The sequence below is a fragment of the Cloeon dipterum genome, chromosome X, assembly GCF_949628265.1.
Source record: "Cloeon dipterum chromosome X, ieCloDipt1.1, whole genome shotgun sequence".
Taxonomy (NCBI): domain Eukaryota; kingdom Metazoa; phylum Arthropoda; class Insecta; order Ephemeroptera; family Baetidae; genus Cloeon; species Cloeon dipterum.
The window spans coordinates 14,577,017-14,604,976 of record NC_088790.1 but is presented as its reverse complement, the minus strand read 5'-3'; the positions used below and the strand labels follow the sequence as shown (position 1 = coordinate 14,604,976).

The 27,960-nt window shown below is 36.5% G+C and overlaps 2 protein-coding genes across 5 annotated transcripts; one reads left to right on the top strand and one right to left on the bottom strand.

The window, feature by feature from the left end:
* The first annotated feature begins 2,768 nt into the window (after window positions 1-2,768).
* Window positions 2,769-25,687, top strand: LOC135947401 (BMP-binding endothelial regulator protein-like). Of its 4 annotated transcripts, none has more exons than XM_065496247.1 (13): window positions 2,769-2,980; window positions 13,282-13,351; window positions 14,587-14,666; window positions 19,414-19,516; window positions 19,573-19,743; window positions 20,086-20,292; window positions 20,689-20,810; window positions 20,867-21,034; window positions 21,311-21,515; window positions 21,709-21,896; window positions 21,952-22,093; window positions 22,806-23,196; window positions 24,201-25,687. In XM_065496247.1, the coding sequence occupies exons 2-13, from the start codon at window positions 13,282-13,284 to the stop codon at window positions 24,469-24,471; spliced, it is 2,118 nt and encodes a 705-aa protein (XP_065352319.1). In that variant the 5' UTR covers window positions 2,769-2,980; the 3' UTR covers window positions 24,472-25,687. The 4 variants fall into 4 exon arrangements, with proteins under 4 accessions (XP_065352319.1, XP_065352321.1, XP_065352320.1 ...); XM_065496249.1 differs by lacking the exon at window positions 2,769-2,980 and adding an exon at window positions 13,127-13,130 and having other exon boundaries at window positions 13,280-13,351; XM_065496248.1 differs by lacking the exon at window positions 2,769-2,980 and adding an exon at window positions 13,142-13,162.
* Window positions 25,598-27,789, bottom strand: LOC135947403 (uncharacterized). The gene is made up of 4 exons (XM_065496252.1): window positions 27,592-27,789; window positions 27,429-27,533; window positions 26,872-27,062; window positions 25,598-26,217 (listed from the first exon to the last, which is right to left on the bottom strand). The coding sequence occupies exons 1-4, from the start codon at window positions 27,775-27,777 to the stop codon at window positions 26,109-26,111; spliced, it is 591 nt and encodes a 196-aa protein (XP_065352324.1). The 5' UTR covers window positions 27,778-27,789; the 3' UTR covers window positions 25,598-26,108.
* Window positions 27,790-27,960: the final 171 nt, after the last annotated feature.

The following is a 27,960-nucleotide window of genomic DNA, read 5'->3' as shown; positions in this document are numbered from 1 at the left end:
TCTTATTCATACCAAACTAGTTAAAAATTTAAGTCTTAAGACTTAAAGATATAGTAATTTCCACATAATCATAATTTAATTTCAACATGAGCTGTCTCAAAACCTTGAATAATTAATTTATTAACTTTGTTGGGAGAACTGCAACATATATAGAAACCTGTCTTCATCGATTTGGAAAACAACCCGTGCAAATCCATTAATTTATATTTTATTATACAAACTAATCTAAAATATATGTACCTTGTCGCAGCTGAGAAGCTCCAGACAATTATTCTTCGGAATTGGCTGGACTTGTATTTTTTTCAGTAAATTAATACATATATCCTTAAAAACGTCAAGCACCGACTAAATTAATTGCGGGAAATCAGTGCTTTCATCACTATGAAAGATTAGTTTCCGTTAATCATGATGCTCTTTATTGCGTGAAAACGATAAAAACTTTCTTTTGTGTGTCAATTTTCTAAGCTGACTACAAGGTGATGTAGCTCAAAGTTGGTTATTGAGAGTAAAATTTAAAAATATCAAATAACGTGATTTTCTTATTTCAATTAACTTAGTTTTTTCGGATATAAAAACACTACAAGAAAATTCTGGTCAACTAAAGGTAATCTCATCAGCTTCAAGAATTTGTTTAGTTTTTACTATATTTTGAACGATTAAAAACTCATAAATATCAGGAAAACACTTACGGTAAAATTTAAGTTAGGATAAAAAATTAACCAACGATTGTTATTTTAATCAAACGTAAGGTACGAACCAAACTTCACAATGAGGAAAACTGAGCGTTTTTAATCAATTTATTTATTGTCATTTTATTCAAAAGTCCCGCCAATTGCTAATAATATAAAATCAGGCAGATAACGCAATTTACATCATACAAATTCAATTTTTCACCAAAAACTAATGCGTCAGATCCCTAGATTTTCCTTAAAAGTGCATGATGCATTTATATTTGAATTTTCAAAATATTAACAAAATACAACTTTAAAGTTTTTCGAATGATTTTAGTAGGCATACTGGCGATAAAAATCAAATATTCGCCGTGTGCATGCTAGAAAACTATTAAGCTGCGACCCTATAGTTTGAAATAAAGGAAAAGCGAGAGCGTTTTTTTACTTTTCACTCGGCTATCACAACAAATAGGACGCATCAAATAAGGCCGCATCAATCAGCAGAGAAGTTAGATTGTGTTATGTTTGACTGGCGTCTAGCTGCTTTTTGGTTTTTGTTTTCATTTGACGCTCGCGTATAGCCTCTTCACCTCGCGCGCGCGCGCGCGTGTGTGTGTGTGGTGCGCGTGGACACGAGAGCTAGCGTATATGCGTGCCGTGTGAGATAATCCAGATCTGTGTATTTTCCACGCGCACAGCCTGATGGAGTAGCAGTTGAAAGGCTTTTGTGATAGACTAAACGAATAAACACCAAAGGCAGATCTAAAAGAGCGGCTTCTCTTTGTACTTTTCACTCGAGTAGAAACAATTTCACTGGAAACGCGCGTGTAAACGTTTCTCTTAGGCTGTGAGAGAGTCTAAGTCCTTTCGCCCATTTTTTACAACTGTTATAATCGATTGTTTTCGTTGCAGAGGTAAAGTAAAATTCAGGGAATTTAGGACTCAAAATTATTGAGGAAACTCGAAAACTCTTCATTCTACATTGATTTTTTAAGCTAATCAAAATATTTGTTGTCTGTTAAATTTTTTTTCCTTGTTTTTGTTTCATTAGGACCATATGTTTTATAGCTGTCGAGAATTCCCCTTTATGACTGGATGAAAAAATTTAATTTTAGTTCACTTTAAGCATTTTATTTTAACACATCATTTAGGAATAAATTTTTATAAATCGGTGATCTAACTTATTGAGGTGGTTTTTACTTCAAATTTATATGCAAGAAACACTATTTATGAATTACAGTGAAATGATAACGTTAGCCGGATTTTCCAAACGTGGAGAGTGGATTTCCTGGTTATTAATTATTCAAGAAAATAACTATAAAATCGTTTGGCTTTTTTTCCAGAGTTATCTGAAAACATAAACACTGGAGGTATTTTTATTAATTGCCTTTTAGCCATGTGTATGCTATCAATTTTTTTTAACAAATTCAAAAATTGTGCAAGCAGGAGAAGATCAACAAGATAATCGATTGTATTGAAATTTCGACACACATCCCAAGCCCTATTAACTCTCTTTAAATACCCACAAATCCTTCGGCAAAACTGCACACCGACTGACGAAAGAATATTTTCCAGGTATTGAGTGTGCCGTTCACACCCCCTATATACCGTTTGACTCGTCTTTGTCTTCTTTACAGCCATTCATAAAATATCTCCTTCACAACAGCGAGTAGTCATCCTGCTTAAAATCTGCTAATGACAATAGGTTTTCAGCCCTGCTCAAGTATGGTACAAATGGTTAAAAACGGCACTATTCGTGCGAAGCACCCGTAACGATTGTGGAAGCACAGAAAAAACCAACCGTATAAAATTCACATCTCTATTCGAGAAAACGGAGAATACAAACAAAATACGAACAGCGCAGTGAAGTTGGTTTCTGCGCTGCAACACGTTAAAAAGCCTCAGGGTAAAAATACCAAAGCAGCCTCCCCCTGACAATGAGCCGCGCCGCACCCCCTGGGTCCTGGCGGTGGCAGGGTAGCGGGCAGAGCGCGAGTCGAGCGGTCGCGAGAGGGCGCCGTGTGCGTGTGCGGTTGGCTGTGTGCGGCCGCCCCTCCCCGGCGCGGCGGCTGCCCACGCGCTGGCCGCGACGGCGACCACCACTCCGGGCCGGAGCAGCGCAGAGTCGGTCGGTCGGTCGGTCGGCGTGCACTCAGCACTCGGCCGCCAGTGTCAGTCGCGTTCGTTGCTTCCTCCGTCGGCACGGACACGCGTGCAACACAGCCTGTGATCCGCGGGGCATGCCAGCCAGCCGTCACCCCAGCCCAGCCGTCGCAGCCGTATGATGCAGTGAGTGCCACGAACTCAAGGTTAGTCCTCGGTGCAGCGACCTAAATCGAATCCGGTGGCGGCTGCTGCGGCAGCGGAGAGAGCTGCGCTATAAGCACGAACTGTCACTCGGGGCCCGTGCGGGGCCCCCGCCTGCCCCGTACGTCCGTCCGCCACGGGGCCGCGGCCTTGTCAGGAATTCGGCAGGCCCGCTGGAGGCCACGCCTGAAGGTTACTGGCAAAGGTTCGGTTTCACCTGCGCCGTCGCCGCGCTTTGTACTCCACCTGCTGAGCGATCTGGCGATCCACCTGTGGTTCCGCGACCTGTGGGTGCCTTGCCTGCCTGCCTCTTTCACTCACTCACCGCCTTCCTTTTTTCATTTTCTTTCTCTCTTTCTTTCTTTTTTGTGCGAGAGTGCGTTCGCAGAACCCGTCCTCGTCGTTTTATCCGACCTGCAGGTGATTGACGCTGGAATTTCATCTCGTCATTTCCAGGGTTTGGAGTTTTTTCAGTCCGTTTTTTCTAACGATGCATATTCGATATTATTTTCGTTAAAATTCGCAACAAATTACTGAAATAACGAAAGTCAAAAGCTCAGAGGTGACCAAATATTATCTATAAATTTATTTTTATCTTTTGGAGATAAAACGACTCGCTAAAGCGTTTGAAAAATGTTTGATGGTATAATTTCAAAGTGAGATCTTTATCTTAAAATATGCGACATTAAAACGAGTTTTTCATAATTGTCATAATACCAATTTCTAAATTACAGGGAAATGATAACCAAAGTAATTGAGTGCATTTATTTTTGCTACTTTTTTCAAAGCAAAAGTGTTTTAGTAAGTCGTAGCCAGGTAGGAGGCACTTCCTTATCTCTAAAAAAATTCCGTTATACTGAACCAAGTAAATGTCTGAGTTCCAAAATTGTTATTTGATCTCTCCAAAACTGGCAATATTAAAATTTAAAGATCTGAAAAGTCAACTTTTAATTAGGTTTCCTGCATTCTTAATTTGCTTAAATAAGGCCCACGATGAATATAAGATAAATGCTTAATTAAAAAAAATATCCAGGAAAACGAATTCAATTTAAAACCCAAAACATTCAAATAATTTTTTGCGATTTTTTTTAAATTGAGTATTGATTTTTTTACTCTAAATTTTGACCTCATCTTGTGTCCTTCTGATTAGTTACCACTTAGTCAGAAAACGTACGTTGAATTAAAAAAATTGAGCCCATTGAATGACAGAATTCCACAAATTAATTTTCCCAGCTCGAAAAATAATTTTTCAAAGAATGCCAGAATTTTTCATGATGAGCGAATTTATAACTTTGATGAGATCTAATTTCAATTTTTGGTCTCATATGATGTTATATTATGGTTTAATTAAATTTGATTTGATCTCAACATATGTTTTTTTAAGTTGTCTTTTTGTCTTGATCATTTGGGCATTCCTTGCCATTTATAAAAGTCCAGAGTCAAACAATTCAAAAACTCAATACTTCCAAACATTTGTTCACCAGTCACAATATAATATATTCTCCAGTGACAATCCCTGCAAGTGCAGAAAATAAAATAAATGAGTAGAATATGTAATGATAGAGTGAAGTTATATTAATCACACGTTTTCATATACAGTTTCATTTCCGTTAATAATTTATTTATGTTTACATCAAAACTTCTCAATATGCAAAAAATAAATAAATTGCATAGATCAATTATAAGAAAATAATGAAAACAAATAATACCCAAGACCGTTACTAAGGATTCTATGTTGGCTATTAGCCTCTTCCACAGAGGCATTATATTATTTGCGAATGCGACGTTAATCTCGTTTTTGAGCCGAAAATGCCGCTTTTCGTTACGTCCAGGGTCGCTTTTCTGTTCGTAGATTTGGCTAAAGCTTTCGCGGGTGAAATATTATATTCTGAGAAGCTGTAAAAGTTAACGACGTGATCGGAACTGTCGACGCAGAGCGCAGAGATGGAGAGGAAATTCGCTAATGATAAAAGAAAGAACCAACGCGCTGCACGCACGAAATTTGCAGAATTCGCTGCTGCTGCTAGGCGGCAGTGGTTTTCCTTCCACGCTTAACCACCATCAGCGTTTTAAACACTCTCAGGAAGCAAAATAACGAACGTGTATTTCACGGAAGAAACTAAAAACTCTAAAAAAACACAAATTTCATGGTTCTGTGCTTTCTTCTCAGGAAATCTAAGGCATTACGCCATTTGGAGATTGATTAAGACAGCTATGCTGCATGAAACAAATGTTTTCATTGCTCGCTGGTTTAGTGTTTTGCAAGCATTAAATTACCGATATTTAGCACCAACTAAACTGCGTTTGAATAATGGATTGAAATCTACGATGAACGATTATTTACATGTAGGTGCATTCAATACGGTTTTTGGAGTAAAACACTTGGATGTAGACGGATTTTGTTGGACGCTGTGAATCGAAATTCACACTTCTTAATTTGAAAAGATCAGATATTTTATTTTACAAAACATTATTTCCAAAGATAAAATCACGTAAATAATATTTTGCAATAGAGAGATAGGTAAATAAGTCAGGAGTTTTGTTAAGAGGTAGCTAAATTGAACAAAGTAAAGCAACGGTAAAATTTTCTTTTTTTTTCATCCAAAGAATAAATATAGCTGAATTATGTAAAATGAATTGAATAAAACTAAATTATTCGCATTCACGAAAAAAGTATCCGGACTTGAAGAAAGTGCATCACATTTTCATTGCTGCATCTAGGAAAAATCATGCTTAGTGTAGATCCTTCGCTTGAGAGTATATAGCATTCCACTGCTGGGCCCACTTAATTGTAAGCATTTAGATAGAATACCATTGAGCCGCTCTATGATGTGTGTGTGTGCACTTATGAAGAACAATTGAATCGATTCGAGCGAGTTAATTTATCCGAGCTTTTGATGGATGCGAGGGCAACTGCTGGTTGAGGAATTTTCATCGCTTGGCGTTCCAGCTCCGTCGGCGGCCGACAATTTAAGAGTTTATAGAAATGTGAGCCAATTCTTTTCTCTGCCAAGTCACATACACTCTCGGCTCGGCAGCCGCGCGGCCGGCCGTCGGTCCGAGAGCATAGCTAGACCCTTGTTAGTCCAATAAAAAATAATCTGGCCGAGCGAGCTGCAATATAAAGACTGTTCTGCGTCCTTCTGACATTCTTGTAGTCTGCATCCCACTTGCGCGCGCGATCTGCGGAAAATAAAATAGCTGCTGTTGCTCCCGCCGCGGCCCCGATAAGATTAGTACGTCTGTACCATAGCCGTTTATGCCGCTGCTGCGCTGCCGCCGCTCGCTGCATAATTATATTCCGAACACATACACTCAGCTCGTTTGTATGGGTGGTTTTGTATTTATGTATACGCACACACACATACAAACACACGCCATCCTTCTAGGGTTGGGAATTTTAGACGTTTTCTCTAACGAATCGTTAGTGTAGGTTACAATTCTTTCACGTAATTTTTACATCTTCTTAAATTAACTTTAAGGTCAAATTCAGATGGTTTTATTAAAGAAATTAAATTATTTTTTACGAAAGTCAATCATAATTGGGACTTTTCTTGATCTAAAGGACTTTCGTAGTCTTCCATTGCTTAGCATGACCTATTATTTTTGAAGTGACACTAGAATTTCTTTTTTAACAGTACTAATTGATTCCTGAGAATCGAATTAGGTTAGGCAGCTGAATCACTCGTTAGAAAATTCGACAAGTCGTGCCGAAAGTCTATAGACACTTAAAAAATCATTTTTTAGTGGTTTTTCGGTCAGAACATAGCAAAGAGTGCCAAAAGTATATACCAATCAGGGAAGGGAGTGGTTCTCTGATTGGCTTTTGATGTATGGCAGACAACATAGTTAATCAAGGGACAAGGTCAGCTAATAACCAGCCTTTTATCGTTTCCGCTGGCTGTCACTGTGTCGCTGCTGTCGCCAATCAGAAAAGCCGGCGTTCTTGTGGCACGCATTTATTTTGATAGGTTCAGACCACAACCCACCAAAAAGAAGCGGTTTTACATTTCCACCAATATTTAGCACACAATCTAGTCGAATTGTTGACCGATTAACTCGGCTGCCGAACCGAAATCGATTGGCACAGTTAAAATGAAATTTCAGTGCCACTTTGATCGCAAAATATAGAAAAGAAAGGATCAAATATTGAGACAATTGTGAATGGAAAGAAATTTTCGTGATTGTGTTAATTAAGAATCAATAACAATTATTGGAATTTTCTCTCTAAGATTAATGCTTTTTTAAAATAAAAACTTTTCTGAACAGTGGTAATGTTAAATTTGCCGAAAATGTAGACCATCTACTGCGTTTTAAAGTGTTTATCAGGCTTCTCAAGCGATTTAGATTATATTTGGCCCCAAATAAGGTTTAAATTGTTGCTCAAAAGTCTCAGATTTGCGTGATTCGTGCGCATATGGTTTTATATAAAGTAAAAAAATAATCGACTTGAAATCCCAACCCTAATCCTCACACACGCACCGACGACGACGACTGCTCGCATTTCCTCTCCGCGACTGCGGCACTCTCAAAATTATCGCCGAGGGAATAACGCGTTTGGCGCTTTTTCGTGTCGATGAGAAATCGCAGACCAAATAAAGCTGATCACGTCCTGAGAGCAGACAAGTTTCCATTCATGCTTTGAGAAGTCAATTGGGGAAAATGAAACGATTGAGCGGCGTTAGTCCCGTGATCTCTGCTGGAACAACGGCAAAAAGTTTCAAGCTGCGACTAATTGAGCGGAAGCTAATAGTGTGCTTGATTGAAGTCTAAATTAATTCCTTAAAATCTACATCTTAATGCGGTCAGCAAAGACGGCAACACTCGCATCAATAGAAATTTGAGCCTTTTAAGTGTATAAATGATGATACATTTATTAAACACTGAAAGTGCACAACTAGGTATATCAGGTTTCATCTGACTAAGTCTTTTAGGAATAGAAACTTTAATTTTAACTGTTTATTTTTAGCATATACCTTACAGAGGCTACTATGGAATCAAACAAAGCGTGTTTTGTGGTACTAAAATGCAGATTTTATTACAGCCTTTTAGTTAATTAATAAAAACCTTAACAATCAACTAATTTTTTAAACCAACGTAACTGGTAATCAATGGAGAATTTTAATTTGATTTTTTTTCGGCCAACAATTCAGTTAGAAAATTTTTATTTTGCCTGCTCAAAAAGCTTATTGATCGTTTAAAATTTTAGACGATTAATTTATTAAAAAAAAAAAGATTGTCGCAAATATTTTGTATCTAAACATTGTTATTTGGCAAATATTTTTGATGGCTTACTATTACAAAAATTAATAAAAAAAATCGTGGGCTAAAAGCAACGATATTGCTTCACAATATAGAAAGAAACTGACATAAATTAATTTGGAATGATCAATAATGAGTTTCATAAATAAAATTCCCCCATTAATTTGTCTTGAAAATATATGTTTTGATTGTAGTTTTCTGTAATAATATTACTCAAGCTGTCGGAATTTTCGAATTTGGCAGACCTTGAGCTTGAATTCCGCGGCTGCGTGTGTGGAGCTGACGACAAGAAGTGTCAAAAGGGAGCAAAACGAGGAGGCGCGGGGCAGAAAACACATTTCGCACGCATTCCTCACAATAAATAAAAACACGCGGCCGAATAATTCTCGCAGCCTGCGTGGAAGGGGTCCAAAAATATTTTTGATAACCCGCTCTCGCGGTCGTCTTTATTTTCGTGCCAAAGAATTCGGCAATGGCATCGAGCCTATTATACTTTTCCTTCTGCTTATAATTGATTTCCATGCTGCTATTTTTGCTTTTTTCAAGACAAGAAATTAAAAAGCATGAATTTAAAAAAGATTCGGCCGTAAATTTGATGTTTATACCGGAATATATTCTGAGATAATATAGCACAACATGTTGTTCTTTTAAAACATTCATGTTGCCTTGAGGCAAAGTTAAAAAATACCTTTTGCCCAAGGTTTGTTGTGAAGAGTAAAAATTCAAATTTTGAACTAAGAAAATCGGGAAACTGATAGTCAAACGCTATATAAACAGACCAATGTGAAATATCTTATTGCCCTTCCAAATGTTACTCAAGTTTGCCAAAATTGTTGACTTTTGTTAGGAGCACAGCGGCTGAAACTACAATCATTCTAATTATTTTATTTTCAAGATCAATTTCACTTGATTTAAAAATAATTGTTTTGATATTAAAAAATTAATTATTAAAATTATTATTAAAACTCAACGATCTGTTTCAACGAAAAAGCAAAAGTACAACCAACGATTCTATGTAACAAAATAAAAATAGAAAACATTTAACCCAAATTACAAAACAAAATATAGAGTTTTAAAAGCATCAAATTTTCAAACTACAATATACATATTTATACAGTTGCAATATTTGTTTAATAAATTCCCTGTATATATGTGGAAATAATATATTTGAAATTCCCTGTAGAATGTACTGCAACACAAATTTTGTGAATCATCAGCTACAGACGCATAAATAGCGCATTTTTGACTGTCACGAGTCCTCGAAAACAATTCTACAACAACCTTAAAAAAACTGATTAAATCTTGTGCGAAAATTTTGTGGTGTATCTAAAGCCTACTCACTTGGCTTGTAATCCGAGCAACGAAATGGGCAAAAATACGAGTGGGTGGCTGGCTGCCTGGCGAAGTGGCGAGCAGCAGCATTGTTGTATGATCGCTTATTCCCACCTCGTTTTACAAATAAGTCGAGCAATTGTGAGTGAGTGAGTGTATGCGGGGATTTCAGTGTGCGCGCGTAATCATTTCGCTGTGGGAGCTGTAACGAGCCTTAAGTGGCCACTGCCTAATTCAATAAGTGCTGCATGACGCGAGATTCTGTGCCCAGTCGCCAACATATCGGAAAAATACGTATATTGCAGTCCCGGCGGCAATCTGAAGGCTGCCAATTTGAAATTCATGACAGTGAATCAAAAGACGTAGGTGTTTGTTTTAATTTACGCCACTCCTTATATGTATCCGTTTATTAAAAAAGAAACATTAAAATTTTTAAGGTTTGGGATAAAGATGGGGTTAAGTCGGATATTCAGGCATTCCTTTAATTTATTATTTTTTGTCTCTTTAGTAGCAAATTTCTGGAATAAATATCATTTCCGCAGTTTTTATAAAAGGGCTCAATACGAAGATTTTTTTAAAATTTCACGATAAAATAACCTTCTACTTTACCATCTAAAATTAATTATTCGTGTCCCCGATGCAAAAAAAGCTGGAAATCATTTTTATGCATTCAGCGCTTTATTATTTCAGCAATACCAACAATATAGAACTCGAAAATCAGGTTTTACATGGAATTTTAATCCGGTCCAGACAATTTTAGAAGGTGAGAAATGTCAAATAAATTGCTCACAATTTGATGAATTGTGCCCATTTTATGGTCCCGCAATGATTGGAAATTTAGAAAAAATAACCAATCGTCTAAATTGCACATCATTATCACAAAAAATCTGAGGAATTTCATAGGGTGGAGAGCTCTGGTTTGTACTATTTTGAAATATGGAGGCAGCAATTGGTGGAAAGTATGAAAAACGCAGCGATAAATCTCTGTTCCTAGCTCCACGAGCTCAGCACGCGCAAAGCTGGTGACAAACTTTGGCCATAAATATGTATACATCGCGGAGGAGCTGAAAAGAGAGCGAGCAAAAGGCGGACAAACAAACAAAAGTATATGATACAGCCTTTCCCTTCAGCATTACACTCCATTTGTCTTTTCTTGCCCTGTCTCTGCGCGATAAGTGCATTGTTTTTATCGCTTTCATTCCAACTCATTGCCCAAGAGACTAAAGTAGTGAGCACAGGCGACAGGGAGGTCTCTGATTCATGGAATTCGTCGATTTCTCTTCGTATACCGTCAGCAGTTATCTGTTTTTAAGGTTGGGAGGGTGCTGTGTGTTTTTACGCCATTAGGACCATCCGGTGGAATTTTCCATTTTTAAGATTATTAATTTTCCCCCAAACGCTCATGTGTTTGTATTTCCATAGAGATATTTTTTTCAAATTTTTGCTAATTAGCACTACTATGTGGCTCCAAATTTTAATTTCTTTTTTTATAGTTTGTTTCAGTTTACTTTGAAATGCGTAATTTTTATTATTTATCTTGTTGTAACAATTCTGCTACAAGCGGCTACAAGATAAAAGTGAAACTGTTGTTATCTCTACTAGAATTTAAATTTTAGCTGGGATTTATCAGCCAAATACAGTTTTTACGATATTTAGTAAAATTTGGATGGTTTTTGACATTTTAAACTTAATTATGCTTTTTGTAGTGTCACGGTTTTTGTCCAGTTTGGTAGTTGCTTTTTTAACGTACCGGAAAGAGTTTTTTTTTTAACTCGAGGGCTTCAAAAATTAGCGCGGGTTAAATTTTCCATTGCCAAAACAACACGGTGGGCCGAAGTTTTCGCATCATCGGGCACTTCGCAACAAAACAAACGGCGCATTTCGAAGACTCTGGCAGCGTGGACATTAAGAGAATAGAAAGTTGTAAATCACCGCTTGAGAGTAAAATGTTATTCACGGAGTTGTCGTCGGCGCAGATTTAAGCAGCCGGCGCTGGAGGCAACTATCTGGTGCTTACCATATTTTGCACATTTGCATTCCGCGCCAACGGAAAAATCCATAAGTGTGCGCGTCTTTAAAATATATCCATAGCCAGGGATGTGCGCAATCGGCACAAACACAGACACACGGATTTGGATGGCTAACAGATATACTGCTCTGCGGGATTTCTGAAGCGAATATGCCACGAAAATTAGGATTATTATTTAGATTGCAATCAGCTTAGCTGTAAATATTTTATTGCTGTTTGAGACGCTCCAATATTAATTATTTACATACAGTCTTTAAATGCAAGATAAAAACGCAGGCGTGAATCCTGGGTTTTTTCATTTTTTTATTAAATTGAAAAGTGAAAAATAAATGCTGCTCATCATTGTAGTACTTCTTGTAGCATACATAGAGGTCAAATTTTAAATTAAAAACAGATGGTACTGCTTGACGCAAAAACCTTGTTATTCAATAGTTACACACAAACTAGTGCTTGAGGAGAGAGATAAGGTCAATTTTTTCTACGAGTGAAACTATTTAAGAAAATTCACATGGCTCTAATCTGTGTAGCTTTTAAACTGCTTACAAGGGAACCCTGTTCTTTCTGTTCTAACATGCAATTTTTTCCTCAAACATTCACACTGCTGTGATGTTAATATGAACTACTAGTCAAACATTTTAAGCTAGCACATCGTTTGCAAGTCATAAAATAGACAATTTGTTTAGGAATATTACTAAAAATCAAATTTTAGTTAAATCGTTTTTTTACGAATCGATTGATAGATCGTTCTTACTATCTAATATCATTGAAGATTTTACCCCTTCTTTAATTCAAAATTTATTAGAAATTTAAAATTAGCTCATAAATTAAAAATATAGACTCCGGAGTCAAATTCTGCTTTAATGTTGTGAAAATAAAAACTAGAAGAAATTTATGTTGTTGTCGAGTGTTGTGAAAATCCTAAAAATCACAATAATTAAGGATCTTGATGTTTTTTGTTTGCTCTCTGAAAATCATGATTTTTTTGAAACCCCCTCGCTTTTGCTTTGCACAGTTTGGTTGATCTTGAAGAGACGAATTGAAAAATTGCAAAAAATGCGCTGTTAATGTTCATAATAATTTTAGCAACATCTTCAGATTTCGGATTTTTGATCCCAACTATAATTCATGCATATTTACCATCTTATGTTAAGTTAAAAATCCCTTAAAAATATCTAGCTTATCGGAGCATTTTTAAATATAAAAACGAATCAATAAGTTTATCTCTTTAGTCAATATAAATCTCTGCGGAACTTCTTGTACTCTGCTTGATCAAGCGACAGTTTTTCCACTGGACTCATCCCTGTTTTTTGCCACTACCCCTATGGATGCCCAGTCAGCGTTATTTCAGCCATTGACAAAGCCAAATCCGCAATCCGAGAATGGAGCTGGGGTGCGTCGGCGTGTCGCCGCCGCCGCTCTTGTCGCGTTTTTGTCTCGCCCCGTCCCATTCATCTGGTGAGCGGCGTGGATGAAAGAAGGCACGCGGTGCGCGCGCCGCGACCACTGAGCTGATAACCAACTCGAACTCACTCACTGCTGCAGTGAGTCACAACCTGAGCGTGTGTGTGTTATTCTTATGATTATTATTGTCAACCGAGTGAATGCGCCGATTATTTTAGTCAGCATTTCGATTCTGCCGGCAACGCTGTTAGTCACAAGCAAACTGCTCTCTGATTGCAGATGATGGCCAACACTTTCCTCCTCTGCCTGCTGCTCATGCTGCTGCTCAAGGTGGACGCCGACTTGAAAGGTAAAATCAGCAGATCGACTGACTGAGATTTTTATTAAATTCTCTCCTCTTCAAATTATTTTTGTTTTTCGGTTTTCTTCCAATAAGATTTAGAAAACAGGTTTTAACATCGTTGATATAAAAAGTTAAATTGTTCAATAGTCTCCGAGTCAGATTTTAAATGATGATTAAAATTCATTTCATCATATAAAAAATTGAAAGTGGCATTAAATTATTTTATTCAAAAAGTATTAAGTCTGTTTTTTTCCAATTTCATTTAAAGAAAATTTGACAATTTGTACATGAAATTTTTTGAAACTTTGTTTAGAATTTCAAAATAAATTTAGGTACAAAACTTTTGTTTTTCCTCATTTTATCTATTAAAATTTCATTTAACAATGACGACGCGTTTAATAATAAGAAATTCCATTTTTTTTTAAAAAAATTGAAATTCTTGAATATTTTTCCATCTTGCGTGAAAACGGCGGATAATTGACTAAATAAATTTTCAATTCTTATAAAAATCACTAGTTTTTAGTGTGTATCTTGGAATAAATAAAACATAAGGTTCCATTCCTCAATTGGAAAATCTGGAAAACATTATATTCCGCTCAAATTAATACAATTTCTCTTCTTCCACACAACTTAGACTTTCAAACCACAAAATGTCAGATCACTGATTTTTCAGCATTACTTATTGATTAGTCACTTTTTATCTGTTGTTTTCACCCAAGTTGCACCTGTCATATAAGAACAGAATGCAGTTTCGTGGATATTAATTCATAGTTTTTCTGTAATCACGATTCCATATCAAATTTGTATTTAAATAAATATTGATCTTAATATTTCCCATTTTTAACTGCTAGAAATTTTACTATAAATTTTTCCTTGGTTTAAATTTTGTGAAAAAAACACTGTTGGAAGTTTTTTTAGATTTTATTTTGTCTCTTTCATGACTAAATATTAATCGAAACGCCATTCATGATATTTTTTATAGATTTTCAACCTGCCAGCTTAAAATTCCACAATTTATGGCCTGTTTCTCAAAAAATTGGGTAAATCCAAAAATGTCTATTGTTCAGAAAAAACAACCTTGAAAACCCCTCTTTGACGCACTTCACAACAAGTAACATTTTCCCCCTTTTAAAACGTCGGCTGTGAACAAATAAAGTACTTGATAAAATTCCTTTCTTGGGTTGCTTGAGTGCCACTATTGGGTGCAGGAGTAAAAAATCACATTCTTTATCTGACCACAGGCCACCTGATGACTTGCAAGGACGAGGGGATGAAGGTGCCGGTGGAGAAGGAATTCCTTTGCTACAACTGTGTGTGCAAGGTGAGAAAACAAACAACCGTAGCTTCTATTTATTTATGGGTCGCCCGCTTAAAAATATTCGTCCAAAACACATGACGAAAATGCGGCCAATGCACTTGGACAGAAAGAGCGGAGACAAACAAAGCAACAAACTAAAAGGGACGTTTCTTCTATTGATTTGTATTACCACTTTCAATAACATATTTTTGGCTCCATTTGGTCGTTATTTTATGGGGCAGGGCTGTAAATTTTAGATAGAGGATTTTTTTCTAAGCTTCCATATCTCACCAAACCCTCAAATTAACAGGAATTTTGAAAATTTTTAACCATTTTAAAATTGTCTTAAGTGGTCCAAACCATCTAAATCGGCTGAAAATCCAAAACAATGAAATATTTGGTTCATTCAGTTCACTTTTTCCGTATTTTAATCGAAAAGGAAGATTTTTTGTAAAATGTGAGTAGTTTGTTTCGTTACAAATTTTTCGACTTATTTAGCAAATTAAATTGTTTGGGGCTAAAAAAATTAATTTAATTTTAGTTATTTAACCAGTTCTTCCTACAAAAACTGTTTTTTGTAATTGTAGATAAGAATATTTTTAAATTAAATCAAGAGCAAGAAACATTATTTTGTTCCTGGTTCTATTGTTTCAAAGATAATGAAAAATCATACTTAATTATTAATACTGCTCTTTCTGTGATTAAATAGACACTCCACTTTTCTGAAAGTGTATGCAAATATTGATTTTTAGTTAAAGCAATTGAAACAAATTAAACATTTACCAAAAAGTTAAAAAATCTCCCCAAAAATGCAGTTAAATTCCTCATACGTGATTTGCGCTAAAAACTATATATATACACCATAAAGGTCTCAAACCTAATATTTTACATTGAAAGCCGTCTGAAATTCGCAGCCCTATTCATGTGGATTTTCCCCATTTTAAATAGAATCTCCATCCGTTTGGTATCGAGGAATGAGCTCTTCATTCATTGCGGGTCGGAAGCTCTGCCAAAAATTTTCCGCTCTGCAGATCAATGGGAATTTTTCGTCTGGGCTATCTCAGAAGCAAATCTTGCGGCGTTTTCGCAAAGTCATTCATGAATCTTGGCGATTGTTCTGCGGAGAGCTGCTGAATCGAGCCCCGGGAAACGGATCGGCGCGGGGGCTGAATTGCGTGTGTATAGTTTTTGTGTCTGTATCCGCCGGCTGGGAGACCAAGTGGCACTTTAGTGGCGCCGCGCACATCCAACGCGCGGTGCCTGCCTGGCGAGAGGGAATTGCACCCTCTTCTTCCAATCCATTCCTCGCAGCCCGCCTGCCTGCCCGTCCGACCATAATACACTCGTAATGATCCAGCCTGATAATGGTCATGTGTGTGCCTTTATTTTTGGCCGTGATTGCATGCATTTTTGGCTCGCTGCTTCTCTCTTTCTCAGAGCTCTCTGTCCTCTTCCAACTCGACGAGTTATGAGTATAAAGTGCAGTTTTTTCTTTTACTTGGCAAATTGAAAATAGCCGTGAATTTAATCTTATAATAGAAATGTCTACGTTATTATTTTATGTTTTTTCTGTTGGTCGTAAATTGTTAAAAAAATCTTTATTTTGCATTTTATACTAAAAGTGACATTCATTGCAGTTGAATCGATATTTGACCAAATTTTCCTATGATATGAATGTACAAGCGCTAAAAGTAACTAAAATTTTTATCAAAAATCTTCTACCAAATCTCATTTTTTAAAATAAACCATTTTAAATGTGTCTCAAAATTTTCTTCAAAAATTCTTATACTTACTAAAAATGGGATGCACAGAAAAAAATTCACACCCCATATACAGTCTTCAGTGTTTTTAGAGCTTGGGTATCAATTGAAAAGGCAAGTAGTACATATTTTCTGTCATCGGTTAAGCTGAGTCGCGTGAAAATCCTAATTATGCGTTTAGTAAATTGCCTCAGCCGCGTATATACGAGTGATTAGCACCGTGAAAGTGAAAGTCAATGACGTCGTCAGCGCCATCGTTTTTTTTTGTTCATGGAAATTAAAGCGTTTTGATGCGAATGGTCAATAAAAGCTGTTGCGCCAGTAAAGCTAACCATGCCGAGATCTCACGTGTAACAACATTCCTATCATAATCTTATCATTGCAAAACGATGCGAAATACTGCCATTCATTCTTTCTCATAGTACTTTATTATCTTGATTATTTTGTAGGTAGGAAATCTGATAAAAATGCACGTGCCTCCATTTAGTTTTTTATTACACAAATGTTTGCAGTCAACTCTTGAAACATTGTCACACTTTGATAAAATTTACAAATAAAGCATATCAATAAATTTCCTAAATCTCCGTATCGAAAAATTACTTGAAAATAATTTTAAACTTTTTTAGGTTAAAAGATAATAAAAATTTACTATGGCTTTACTTACAAGTGAATACCCTGCATGCTGAACAAATTTAAAATGCTATTTTTTACTTTATATGTGCGGTTACAGAATTTCGTGATGCAAAAAAATACTTGTCAAATATTTTCAACTTGACATTGACTTAGAGCTACTAATAAAGGTCGCTGTTTATGAATTATTTTTAAATTTAAAAATATATTGTTTTTTTTGGTTTGCAGTTTTCCTAAAGCTCTGTTTTCACTATTAAGTATTTTTATATTATTAAGAAATTATATTAACTTGTTGTGATTTTGTTTGGTAGTACTTGTCTTCTAATTCCATGAAAGTCCTCGTCTGATGCAAAAATTTCCTTTTAAATTCTGAGAATATATTGACCATTGACGAAACTTTCTTCTTGGTGGTTCGCATTTTCACTGTTCTGTAGATGTTTTGAAACAAGAGTTTCCATTTCCAATTATATAAATATCTATGTCTCGGTCAGACGAGCGTTAGTGCGTTGGAAAGGACACAAAAGCCGTTTAGTATGCATTAAAAAAGCCATTCGACGGGCGGGGAATTCGACCAAAACACGATCGTGGGGATAGGTTAGTTCCGATTCTGGGAAGCGGGCCGACTGATGTGTTTTCCGAGAATGGTCCCTGCGGCTGCGGGGAAACACACGACTCCCTTTCAGTTGTAGATGGGTTGCATCATTGGCCATCAGTTTTTCGTCACCTCGGCGGACACCGGAGGGTCAAAACACACATACTTAGTCTCACGACACGTGTGTTTACAAAAGCGCCTTTGAACTTTGCAGCCACGCGTTTTCCTCCAAACAGTCGGAGCTTTTTGTTTTGCGCATTTCCAGACTAAAATAAAGAGTCGATTTCTAGAGAAAGGAGAGGGAAAAAGAAAGAGAACCGCTTTCGACAGACGCGGCTCGTGCAATTTCTCGCATTTCGTCTCGATGCAGATAAAGCTGCTGGACTATGAATGAAAGGCTTTGTACCACTCAATTAGATAAGAAGCACGTCTCGTTTTGACGCGTTTTCGCGCAATACTCGTGAGCGAGACTTTTAGACGACCCGCGCGTCTTATCTCGCGCGCGTGCCCGCATTTGTTGACTCTGGAGAGAAGAGCAGCGTGTTTGGCCGCTGACTAATCAGCCCAATTAAAGAGCAATAACTGATGCAGAAGATGCATGGAAGAAAACTTATCTTGAGATTTTATATATTCTCCTTCACAGCGTTGATCCAGATTGAATTAAGTCAGCTTTTGAAATCGCGTGCTCACCAAACGCAAAATTTCACAGCTTCTTTTATCAGTCGAATAAACACATAGGAAAGTCTGAATGAGAAGTTTAGATTAAAATTAAATTTTAGAAATTTTGAACATCAAAATAAGGTTCATTAAAAATTAGCACTATAGTTTACTTAAGCTGGAACGGTGTTTTAGCTGTGAAATCATTTCCTAGAACGTTTTTTCGTGTTTAAAAAGTTAAGAAATAGAGAAGAAATAACACAAAATTAAAACGCCAAGAAAGAAACCGTTAGAAAGGAAATTTCCACAACAATAACTGCGCGCTGTGATTTTTTTCTGACCTTTGAATCATTATGGGACCTAAAATTCTAAAATAGTCTAGAAGTGTCTAAAACAGCCTAAATCGGCTAAAAGTAGGTGTCATATTGCAAAGTTTTGGCTGGGGAGGTAACCTTCTTTGATACAATTTAAATCAAAAGTAAAAAATTTCAGACCAAAAGCCTTTTTAAATCTGTTATCTAATCTAAAAATTCGAAGAGTCAATTTCCTTGCAAATATTTGGAACAAAATTTATAATATTTTTAAGGTTGTTGGGGACGAAATTAAATAAAAAAGATGTTACGTGTCGCATTTTTATTAGTGCACTGTCCATTCCTTCTAGAATAATCTGAACTCTTTATTAATGTGATTAAAAAAATTCTCACGAAAAATCATGTTGCGTCAATAATCAAAATCTGCGTTCTTAATTCATTTTACTAATTTTTGGAATTAATTTCGCTCTTAAAAAAATATGAAAGATAGCAACTTACCACACTTGTTTCCTTTGGAAGATTTTTGTTTTTATTATTTACTTTAAGTGTCTTGCTCATGCAAACATATTGGTATATTTTAGATCAAGAATATCAAGATATTAATTTATATGTATATGTGTATATATATCCAAGGACCAAGGATATCAAACCTTTTACACAAACTGTGAAAAATAAATGTTTGCCTTAAAAACTCCCCATAAGTCCATATGAAGCGCGCTAAACTTTGCAATTTAAAACCGGTTATTATTAGCCACAAAAACAGTCTTTGAATAAAAACCATTACATTCACAGCCCTAATATCTTTATTAATATGCTTGCAGAATCATTACATCCAGTGCCAGCCAAAACATTGTCCAAAAACGGAAGACTGCGCGCACCCAAAGACCAAGGCGTCAGACCCGTGTTGCCCATCGCAGTGCAAAGGTACGCAGATTCTCTGCAACTCGACCCCATAATCGAGAATATTTCATATCCTCCAGGTTGCTGGATTAACGGCACGCTGCACGAGAGCGGCACGGTGTGGCGGCCTGAGCCGTGCACAAACGTCGTCTGCGTCAACGGCGTCCTCACCGAGAGCAAAATTGAGTGTCACACGCCTTGTGACAATCCGCTACCCAAACGGCCAAATGAATGCTGCTCTCGCTGTCCAAGTGAGTTATTTTTTCTTAAAGATTAATAATTAAAAATGATATTAAGAAGAAATAATAGATCTCTGATTGTTTGTTTGTTATTTTTGGCCAATTTAATGTTATAAGTTTTATATGCCATTTTGTTTTTTTCGTTAAGAGGATGGCAAATAAAATTAAGTTTGCTTAAAAATAATTTAATCGCCTATTTTCCTTATAATTTTCATGATCCTAGGTTTTATTTGATTTAAACACCGTCAGAGAAAATAAAAAATCCGCATTTATTTTAACAAATTCAACTTCGTCACTAATGAACATATTTTCCAAGAATATTAAATGGAATTAAAACAATCGTGAACATTGCAGCGTGTGAGTGGCGCGGATTCAAAATGAGCGTGGGTACTGAACTGCGGCCAGCCGAGGCACCGTGCATGACGTGTACTTGCGACAGAAAGGGCACGATGGTGTGCACCAGTAAGGCCTGTCCAGTGCTCAACTGCCCCAGCCGCCAGCAAGTGGAACCTGGAATGATGGACTGCTGCCCAAAGTGTCGGCCTCCTCAGTCAACATCTAGTTAGTATATTTTTTCTGCTTTAATAACACACTACAGTACATTAAATCTCAACGTTGATTATTTTACTTTTTCTAATATCTATATAGAAATAAATATTTAATTTAATTGTATAGAATTCTATGTCCTGAAAATTTTTAAATGCACCAAATTTTATTAATGTTTTCCACGTTTTTAACGTGTTTTAAAGGCTTCAAAGGCGCTTCAAATGTATTTTCAGTTTTTTCGGATAAAGTTGAGTTTTGGGCTGCAAAGATGGGTATAAATTTTGACCAAATGTTTTAAAAATTGCGATATTTGTGCTCATTCGGTGTCTAAATGAAAATAAAACAGACAGAAAACAAGTTGATTTTTTTTTAAATTCCATAACCTATTCATAAAATCTGATTTGATTTTAGGGTCAGTGGAAAGGACGAAGTTCCTGAACGCACCAAAGGGCACCTGCTTTCTGGGAAGTTGGCTCCTGAAAAACAGCCAGGACTACGCTGTTGACAACTGCAATAGTTGTAGATGCGTGGAGGTGAATATATATGGCCATTTTTGCCTGTAGCACTTTCTTAACTTTATTTGGATCAGGGTGCTTCTGAGCCAACCGTGTCGTGCAAAGCCCAAACTTGCCCGTCCTTGGTGGGCTGTCCCCAAAAAGACCAAATTTTGCTGAAGAAAACTGACTGCTGCAAGACTTGCGTGGCGCCCACGCAGAATTTCGGTGGCGAATGCACATTTGGTGGCAAAACTTATAAGGTAAGGCTTCAGTTGGAAATGAAAAACAAGACTAACTTCATCCTCGCTGGTCAAAAAGTTTTTAATGACTCAATAATAACTTAAGAGCTGAACGTGGCTCACTCATGGATTATTTATCATGATGAAAATTAATTGTATAATTTAGTCTTGTGAAATACAATTGCACTGAACATGCGGAAAATATTCAGCATGTAATTAAAAAAATGTTTCTACGAGGATGAAGTCTTGTTTTCCTTTTTTCGATTTAAAAATGAGTTTTAATACCATATTCAACAGAGTGGCGAGACGGTTAAAAGGAGCAAATGCGTGTCTTGCCAGTGCGACCAGGGCCAGGTCAAGTGCGCCAAGGCGGAGTGCGCCATCAGACTGCAAACTGAAGTTCCTCACGAATCGTCCGAGCTGATGCTGCAGACCGCCTTCTGCAAGCGAAACTTTTATTTACGCCAATCGCCAGATCAGTGCTGCCCAGAATGCGTCGAGAGTAAGAATTTATTTATTTTAATAAAATAAAGCAATAAACATATTTACATAATTTCAAAAGACAGGACACAATAATTATTCAATATTCATAATCTGATTACCCGTTGAACGTCGTTCTCACATAGATTCTTTAAATTTAACTTTGGTGATCCAGATCCCATTAAGTTATTAACTAAATCAAAATTGTTCTTCAGGAGAGGGTCGGTGCTACGTCTTTGGAGGCCAGTTTAAAACGTTCGACGACAGGCACTTCAGTTTCCACGGAAGCTGCAAGTACCAACTGGTGACTGACTGTTCTGGAAACAGGACATTCTCCATCAGAATTTCGACGGTGCCGATGGCCAACGCTCGCGGTGATCTGGCGAGGATAGTCACGATTAAGGTTGGTTTTTTGCCCTTGAAATCCGTGCATCACTGAATTAATTATTTGAAATTAGTTGGCAGAACACAAGGTGACCCTGGGCCAGAGTTTACGGGTAAAAGTGGACGGGCAAAAGGTAGAGAAGCTTCCTTACAAAGTGGACGGCGTCTTGGAACTCAAGAATGAGGTGGATTATATCACGCTCAGCACTAGCATCGGTAAGAATAGTGACGCGGTTTGAGCTGCAGAAGTTATTTACAATTTTATATTTTAATTCTAGTTATCAAAATTTGAAAGAAAAATTTTATTCAATTCATTTCTCATAACTCGCAAGTAAACTTGAAATTTTGGAAAAATCATTCATCTATTCAATGAGAAGAGAATAATCAGTATAGGGAAAACTTTCAATTTGATTGAGTTTTTGTGTTACGAAGCTCCGAGGATTAAAAATCCTTATTGGATCTAACATTGGAATTGATTCAAAATAAAATTCAAAATATTTTTTTGCTCTGAAGACTTTACATGACGAGGGGAGTTGAAAAATGCAAAATATTTTTATAATATACTATATTTTCAAATTTAAAATAACTTTTCATTAATTTGGATCAAATAAATGCTAAGAGTAGATAATGTGAAAATGTTAATATGTTAAATTGTTTTCTAAAACCAATAAAAACTTAAAAAGCCAGAGACAAAAACCTTAAAGAAAAACAAGGCTATATATATTGAATTTTTTCTCAGAATGTTAAAATGACCACCTAATTTGTCTCATCACTGATAAAATATTTTGAAAATCTAAATTGAGTAAAAACTGTGTTTAAATCGATTTTAAGGTTCATGTTCAATTTTTCTCCAAATCACGTACATTGCTAAAACTGTTAAATCAAAAAATTTCTAGCGAAAATTAACATTTTAATCACTGGATTGCAGGCCTGAAGGTAGCTTGGAATGGACACTCGCTGCTGGAAATCACGGTACCGGTGAGCATGCACGGAAAGGTGTGCGGTCTATGCGGCAACTACAACGGCAAGCCTGGCGACGACTTTGAGCTACAGCATGGTGGCAGGACGAGCAAGGCCGATGAGTTTGCTGAGAGCTGGCGTGCTGGTGGTCTCAAGAGCTGCACGCGCAACGTGCAGAGCCACCAGCCAAGCAGCACAATGGTCGGCTCGCGGACAAAGGCGCTGGCTGTGCCAAAACAAGAGCTGGGCTGCTCCGAGTTGGCTAAGAAGCACCACCGCGACCACCGAAAATGCATGCCCATCAGGTCGGACATCTTCAAAAAGTGCCACATCGTTGTTCCTGCCATGAAGTACTACAAGTGAGTCTCAAATTTCATTTTTTTATAATTTTTTTATATTAATAGGATTTTTTACCTTAGAACAATGCGAAATAATTTTTTTAGGGTAGGAAAATAGTCCTCTATAATTTTTTATGGTTGTATGGCCACAGTATTGATGAAATAAAAATTGCTTTTCGTTCACGATGTTTTCGAGACGCGGGATTTACACTAGTTGTACGCTATAAGGGGGTGAACCAACCAAAATAGAGAAATTTCGATTAATCTCAACTTATTTTCCTTTTTAACACATTTTTTCATTCTGGTCTTTTGTATTTATTTAATCCCCTTGCGAATAAAATAATTGAAATTTTAGCTTCAAATTGACATGATACATGATCAATCTTCATTTAATTGGTGTTGAATCGAATAAAATCGGATTTAGTGGCACTGATTCTGCCAAGTTCGACTAAAACAATAGCCAGTGCCTTAATACGTCATCTTTGACGTCAATGATGCTTGCAAGGCTAGCCTCCCGTCATTTACGATTCAACAGTTATAGAGGAGTTGAGAAGCTTTAATTATTATTATTGAAGCTATTTTGCAATTTATGTGTTGGTGGATAGTATTTTTTAATCTAAACATCAGTCTACAAACTAATCCATTGCGCTCATGACGCATGCAAGGTTCTGCTAGTTGCCAATCTCAAATAGCAACAGAGCAATAAAAATTGCTTCTTGTTGGTATTTTATGATCGTAATTTTCAAAAAAGGGGGCTCAGATTAAACATTTTATTTTTAGATGATTGGCCCACTTTTGAAAATCCGAATGATATTTTCTGACAAATTAATGTTTTTATTTTCGGTCCCTTAATCGAATTGTATTTCCTATTTTATATCGAAAAAGTTTAGATACAACTTTGAAGGGCTCAAAACATTGAACATATTACTTAGTCTAAATGTTAAAAAAAATAATGTACGGAAAATCTAGTAAAAAAACGAAATAAATTCAGAAAAAAACAGTAAAAAAACTTATTTCGTTTGCAGAGCGTGTGTGGACGAGATGTGCATGTGCCGGGAGCGGATGGGCAGCAACTCGCTGTGCCACTGCCAGGTGATCGAGGCCTACATCCGCGAGTGCAACGTCAAGGCCGGCACGGTTATCTCGCCCAACCTGCAGGCCTCATGGCGAGTGATGACCGGCTGCTACCAGGAGCCGCTGTCCACGCAGCGCAGGAGGAGGCAGAAGCAGCAGGCGGCGCGGCGGAGAAAACAAATAATGCGCCACCACAAAGCGACTGAGCATGCAAGAGTGTAGTCGCACCAGTTCGGCTTCATTTTGCCACAGTGGAGGAGCACCAAAATTGATTCACTCCTGGCCGGCGTGCTTTCAAAAAGGTTAACTGGGAAACAACCAACCGAATTTAAAAGATTTTTTGCATCAAAAGTGTTCAGTTTTGTGGTACAAACATGAAGCGTCGAAATATTTTTGGAGCGGCGAGGCCGCTAAAAAAATTTGGAAATTTTAAATTCCAATTTAAGGATCAAATTTTCTTCCAAAGGTGATATGGTTAGGTTAACTGATATCCGTTGACGAGATTGGTCTTTTCGAATTTCCAAAACTTTAATATTTTGGTTGAAGTGATAAAAGCCCTAATGAAACATTAAAAATACTTTTATTTTTATAATTTTCAATTTTTAATAATTTATCAAAATAAATTCCATCATAGATGGACAAAAAAGTCCGATTTTTATATAATAGTTAACGACAAAAATTATCATTAGTTGCCATTGTTAAGTTGGTCTCTGCATTCTGCAATTTGCCTGAGAAAATTTTCCCCAGTCAATTTATTTCAATTTCATGAAGGTCTACACGTTTGATGCAAAAAAATCCTTTTTAATTTCAGAAGGTTTGCGGGGTTTCCTTTCAGTTTGCTCTGAATGCGACTGCTCCTCTGCGGATAGTTTCAAAGATTTGACTGTTTTGCCCACGTCGAGTCTCTGGCAACATCATTAACAAAGAGTTTTGTGAAAGATCGCATTTCCAAAAGATTAGAAACAGAGAACCGGGGTCGATAAAATTACGTCTGCTTGCTAGTCTGGCAGGGATTTCCGATGGTGGGCACTTTTATTTTATCAAATGATTTTTTATCGATAGAGGAGAGAGACGTGAGCGCGCGCGCGAGTACTAACTTATTTTTTGAAAGCGCCATTCAAGTGTTTTTTACTATATATGAATAATTTTATGCTTTGAATGAAATAATGTTCTGTCAAATCGTATTTTTACCTGAACTTAAAATACCGAATCTCATAATCGATGTATTTTAATGATGCGACTTAATTTGCTGATATTTCCAGTCTGCCATTGTTGCCATATAAGGATGTACGTGTGAAAGAAACAAGAAGTGCTTAATACTAATATTACGGACAGTCAGTCGATTGCATTTTTTTTTATTTCCGATCATTAATTTATTTAGCATTAGTAGCCGTCATTAATTTGTAACAATCGCGCATTTCATAGTAAGCAAATACAATTTAATATGGACATTTTCTCTTCGCAACTAATAGTTTGTAGACGCGAACTAGAGTGTTTCAAAACAAGTTTATTTGTTGAGAAGAAATATAATAATGCTTGTTGTTTCTGCTCCTATTGTAATATTAACACAGGCAATTCATTTATTATTGAAAATCTGAGATCTCTTTTTATGACGTGTTGTGAGTTTGGATATATGTCTGTGTATATAGAGCGTATTGTTATGTTTTGTATGTGTAAAATCAACTACTATAGTTAAAATGTGTGTCGGAAGGAGAGATTATATTTAGTTATTTGACTCAAATGTTTTTGCCAAAAAGATTTAAATATTTGTCCACACAATCAAATGCTATGCAAAAAATAAACGCATTTCTGAATGTATTTACAACAAACTGGTTTATTTATTTAATTACTGAGCCATGTTAGCTGTAGTCCAGCGAGTCCAACCAATTTAGATAGGCCTGCTCTGCCTCATAGGACCTCTCTTCCACCTTTTCTTTCATCTCCATTTCAACCTTCTCCTTTATTTTCCTTTAAAACGGGGAAGACATAAATTAAAAATAGATCAGTCAACTTTAATTTATCTTTTGAAAACAAATTTTCACTTGAGGTTGGTTACATTCTTAATCGATCTTGTTAAAGGAGGCATTTATAATAATAGAATAATTAATAGAAGCAGAAGAAATTAAATCCTTTAAATTCCTTGATATGAGTTCGTTTTTTTTAGATGCCTAAAGAAGCAACAAGAAGTGTAATTGGGACCCAGCTAAGTAAGTTTCAGCATTCATATGCTAGCACAGTGCGCGCCCTTCCTGGTCCTCGGACAGGGATAAAAAGCAAAAAAAAAATCACTTAAAAGAAAAGAAAAAAATCTCTTGATTTTTATTTTTATTTTTTCAGAGATAAATTAGTCGGTTTAATTAGTCTTTCAATTTCAAGCAATTTCGACGGTTTTAGTTGCTGTTTGTTACAAAATTCACAAGTTTTTACCCTAAGAGTATTATTTTCTGGAAAATTTCATTTTCGTTGCTTCTATTAATTATTTTTTAAGAATACGTGCCATGAATCTACACCCTGGTTTTAATATATCCATGCAATAGTGAACAGCCGAAACTTTAGAGACGATCTTCAACACGAGTAATACCGAAGTGTTTTTATTCTCCTGTATTAAATTGATGTTGGTACCTTGCTCTCCTGAATTGCACTTGTAGTTCGTGGTCTTTTTTCTTTTTCCACACGCAAAAGCTGACTTCGGCCTCACTCTTCCTCTCGGAAAGTTGCAAGTGACTCTTCTCCGCGACCAACAGCTTCTTCCATTCTTTTTCCTTTATCTTTTTGTCTCTCTCACGCACCTGCTTGATCCATGCCTGGTACGCCTTTAAGGAAGTTTAAAAGAAAAAAACTTAAGTGAAGTTAAATAAGACAAGTAAATCTCTTGATTGGATGAGGAATTATTCCAAGATTGCGATGCCAGTATTTCTGAAAGTTACAAATCCAGCCAATTCTGATGAAAAAAATAGATTCAAAACAAAAATATACAAATTGCAGACGAAAAATACGCATCCAAAGCTGGGGCTATTTGATTTTTTTATATTGTACAGTTCTTTAATCATCTCAAACAAAAATCTCATTCAGAGATTATATTTTCAATGTATCACATATACAATATTTTATATTGGAATTTTGTTTTATTCCAATTTCATTGGAGCTATATTATTTGGAATTCAAAAATCCCCACGCACCATGCTTGCGTTTTCTCGCTTGGCCAGTTCCTCCTGCTCCTTCTTGTCTCGCTCAACGGCCTTTTTCTCCTCTTCCTTCTTCCGTTTTATCAGTAATTCCTTTGCCTAAATTCTCGGATGGATTAAACAAAACTTACAAAAGCATCTAGACGTTTCCAAACACCTTCATTTTATTCCACTCACTCATCGCATCTTGAATCCGCTGCATTTTCTTCTCCTTTTCCATGTGTAGAATTGCCTCTCGCTCCAGCTCCTTCGACTTTTTGTCCAGCAATTCTTGATTCTTCTTTTCCAGCCATCGCTTGAAATTTTCTTTGATCTTAGCCTCTCGTTCCTCTTTTTCATCCATGGCTACTCAGTAAAAATTTGGCAAGTGTATTGTGCTACGGAAACCATAACAGCTACTTAGTGTTTGTCCAGTGGTTTCCCTGGTTACGCTGTCTGTGCATATGCGCTCCTCCGGCAGTTTTATCATAATTATAATCGGGAACATTTTTTTCATGATAAATTATTTTTACTCCAAATTTTACAA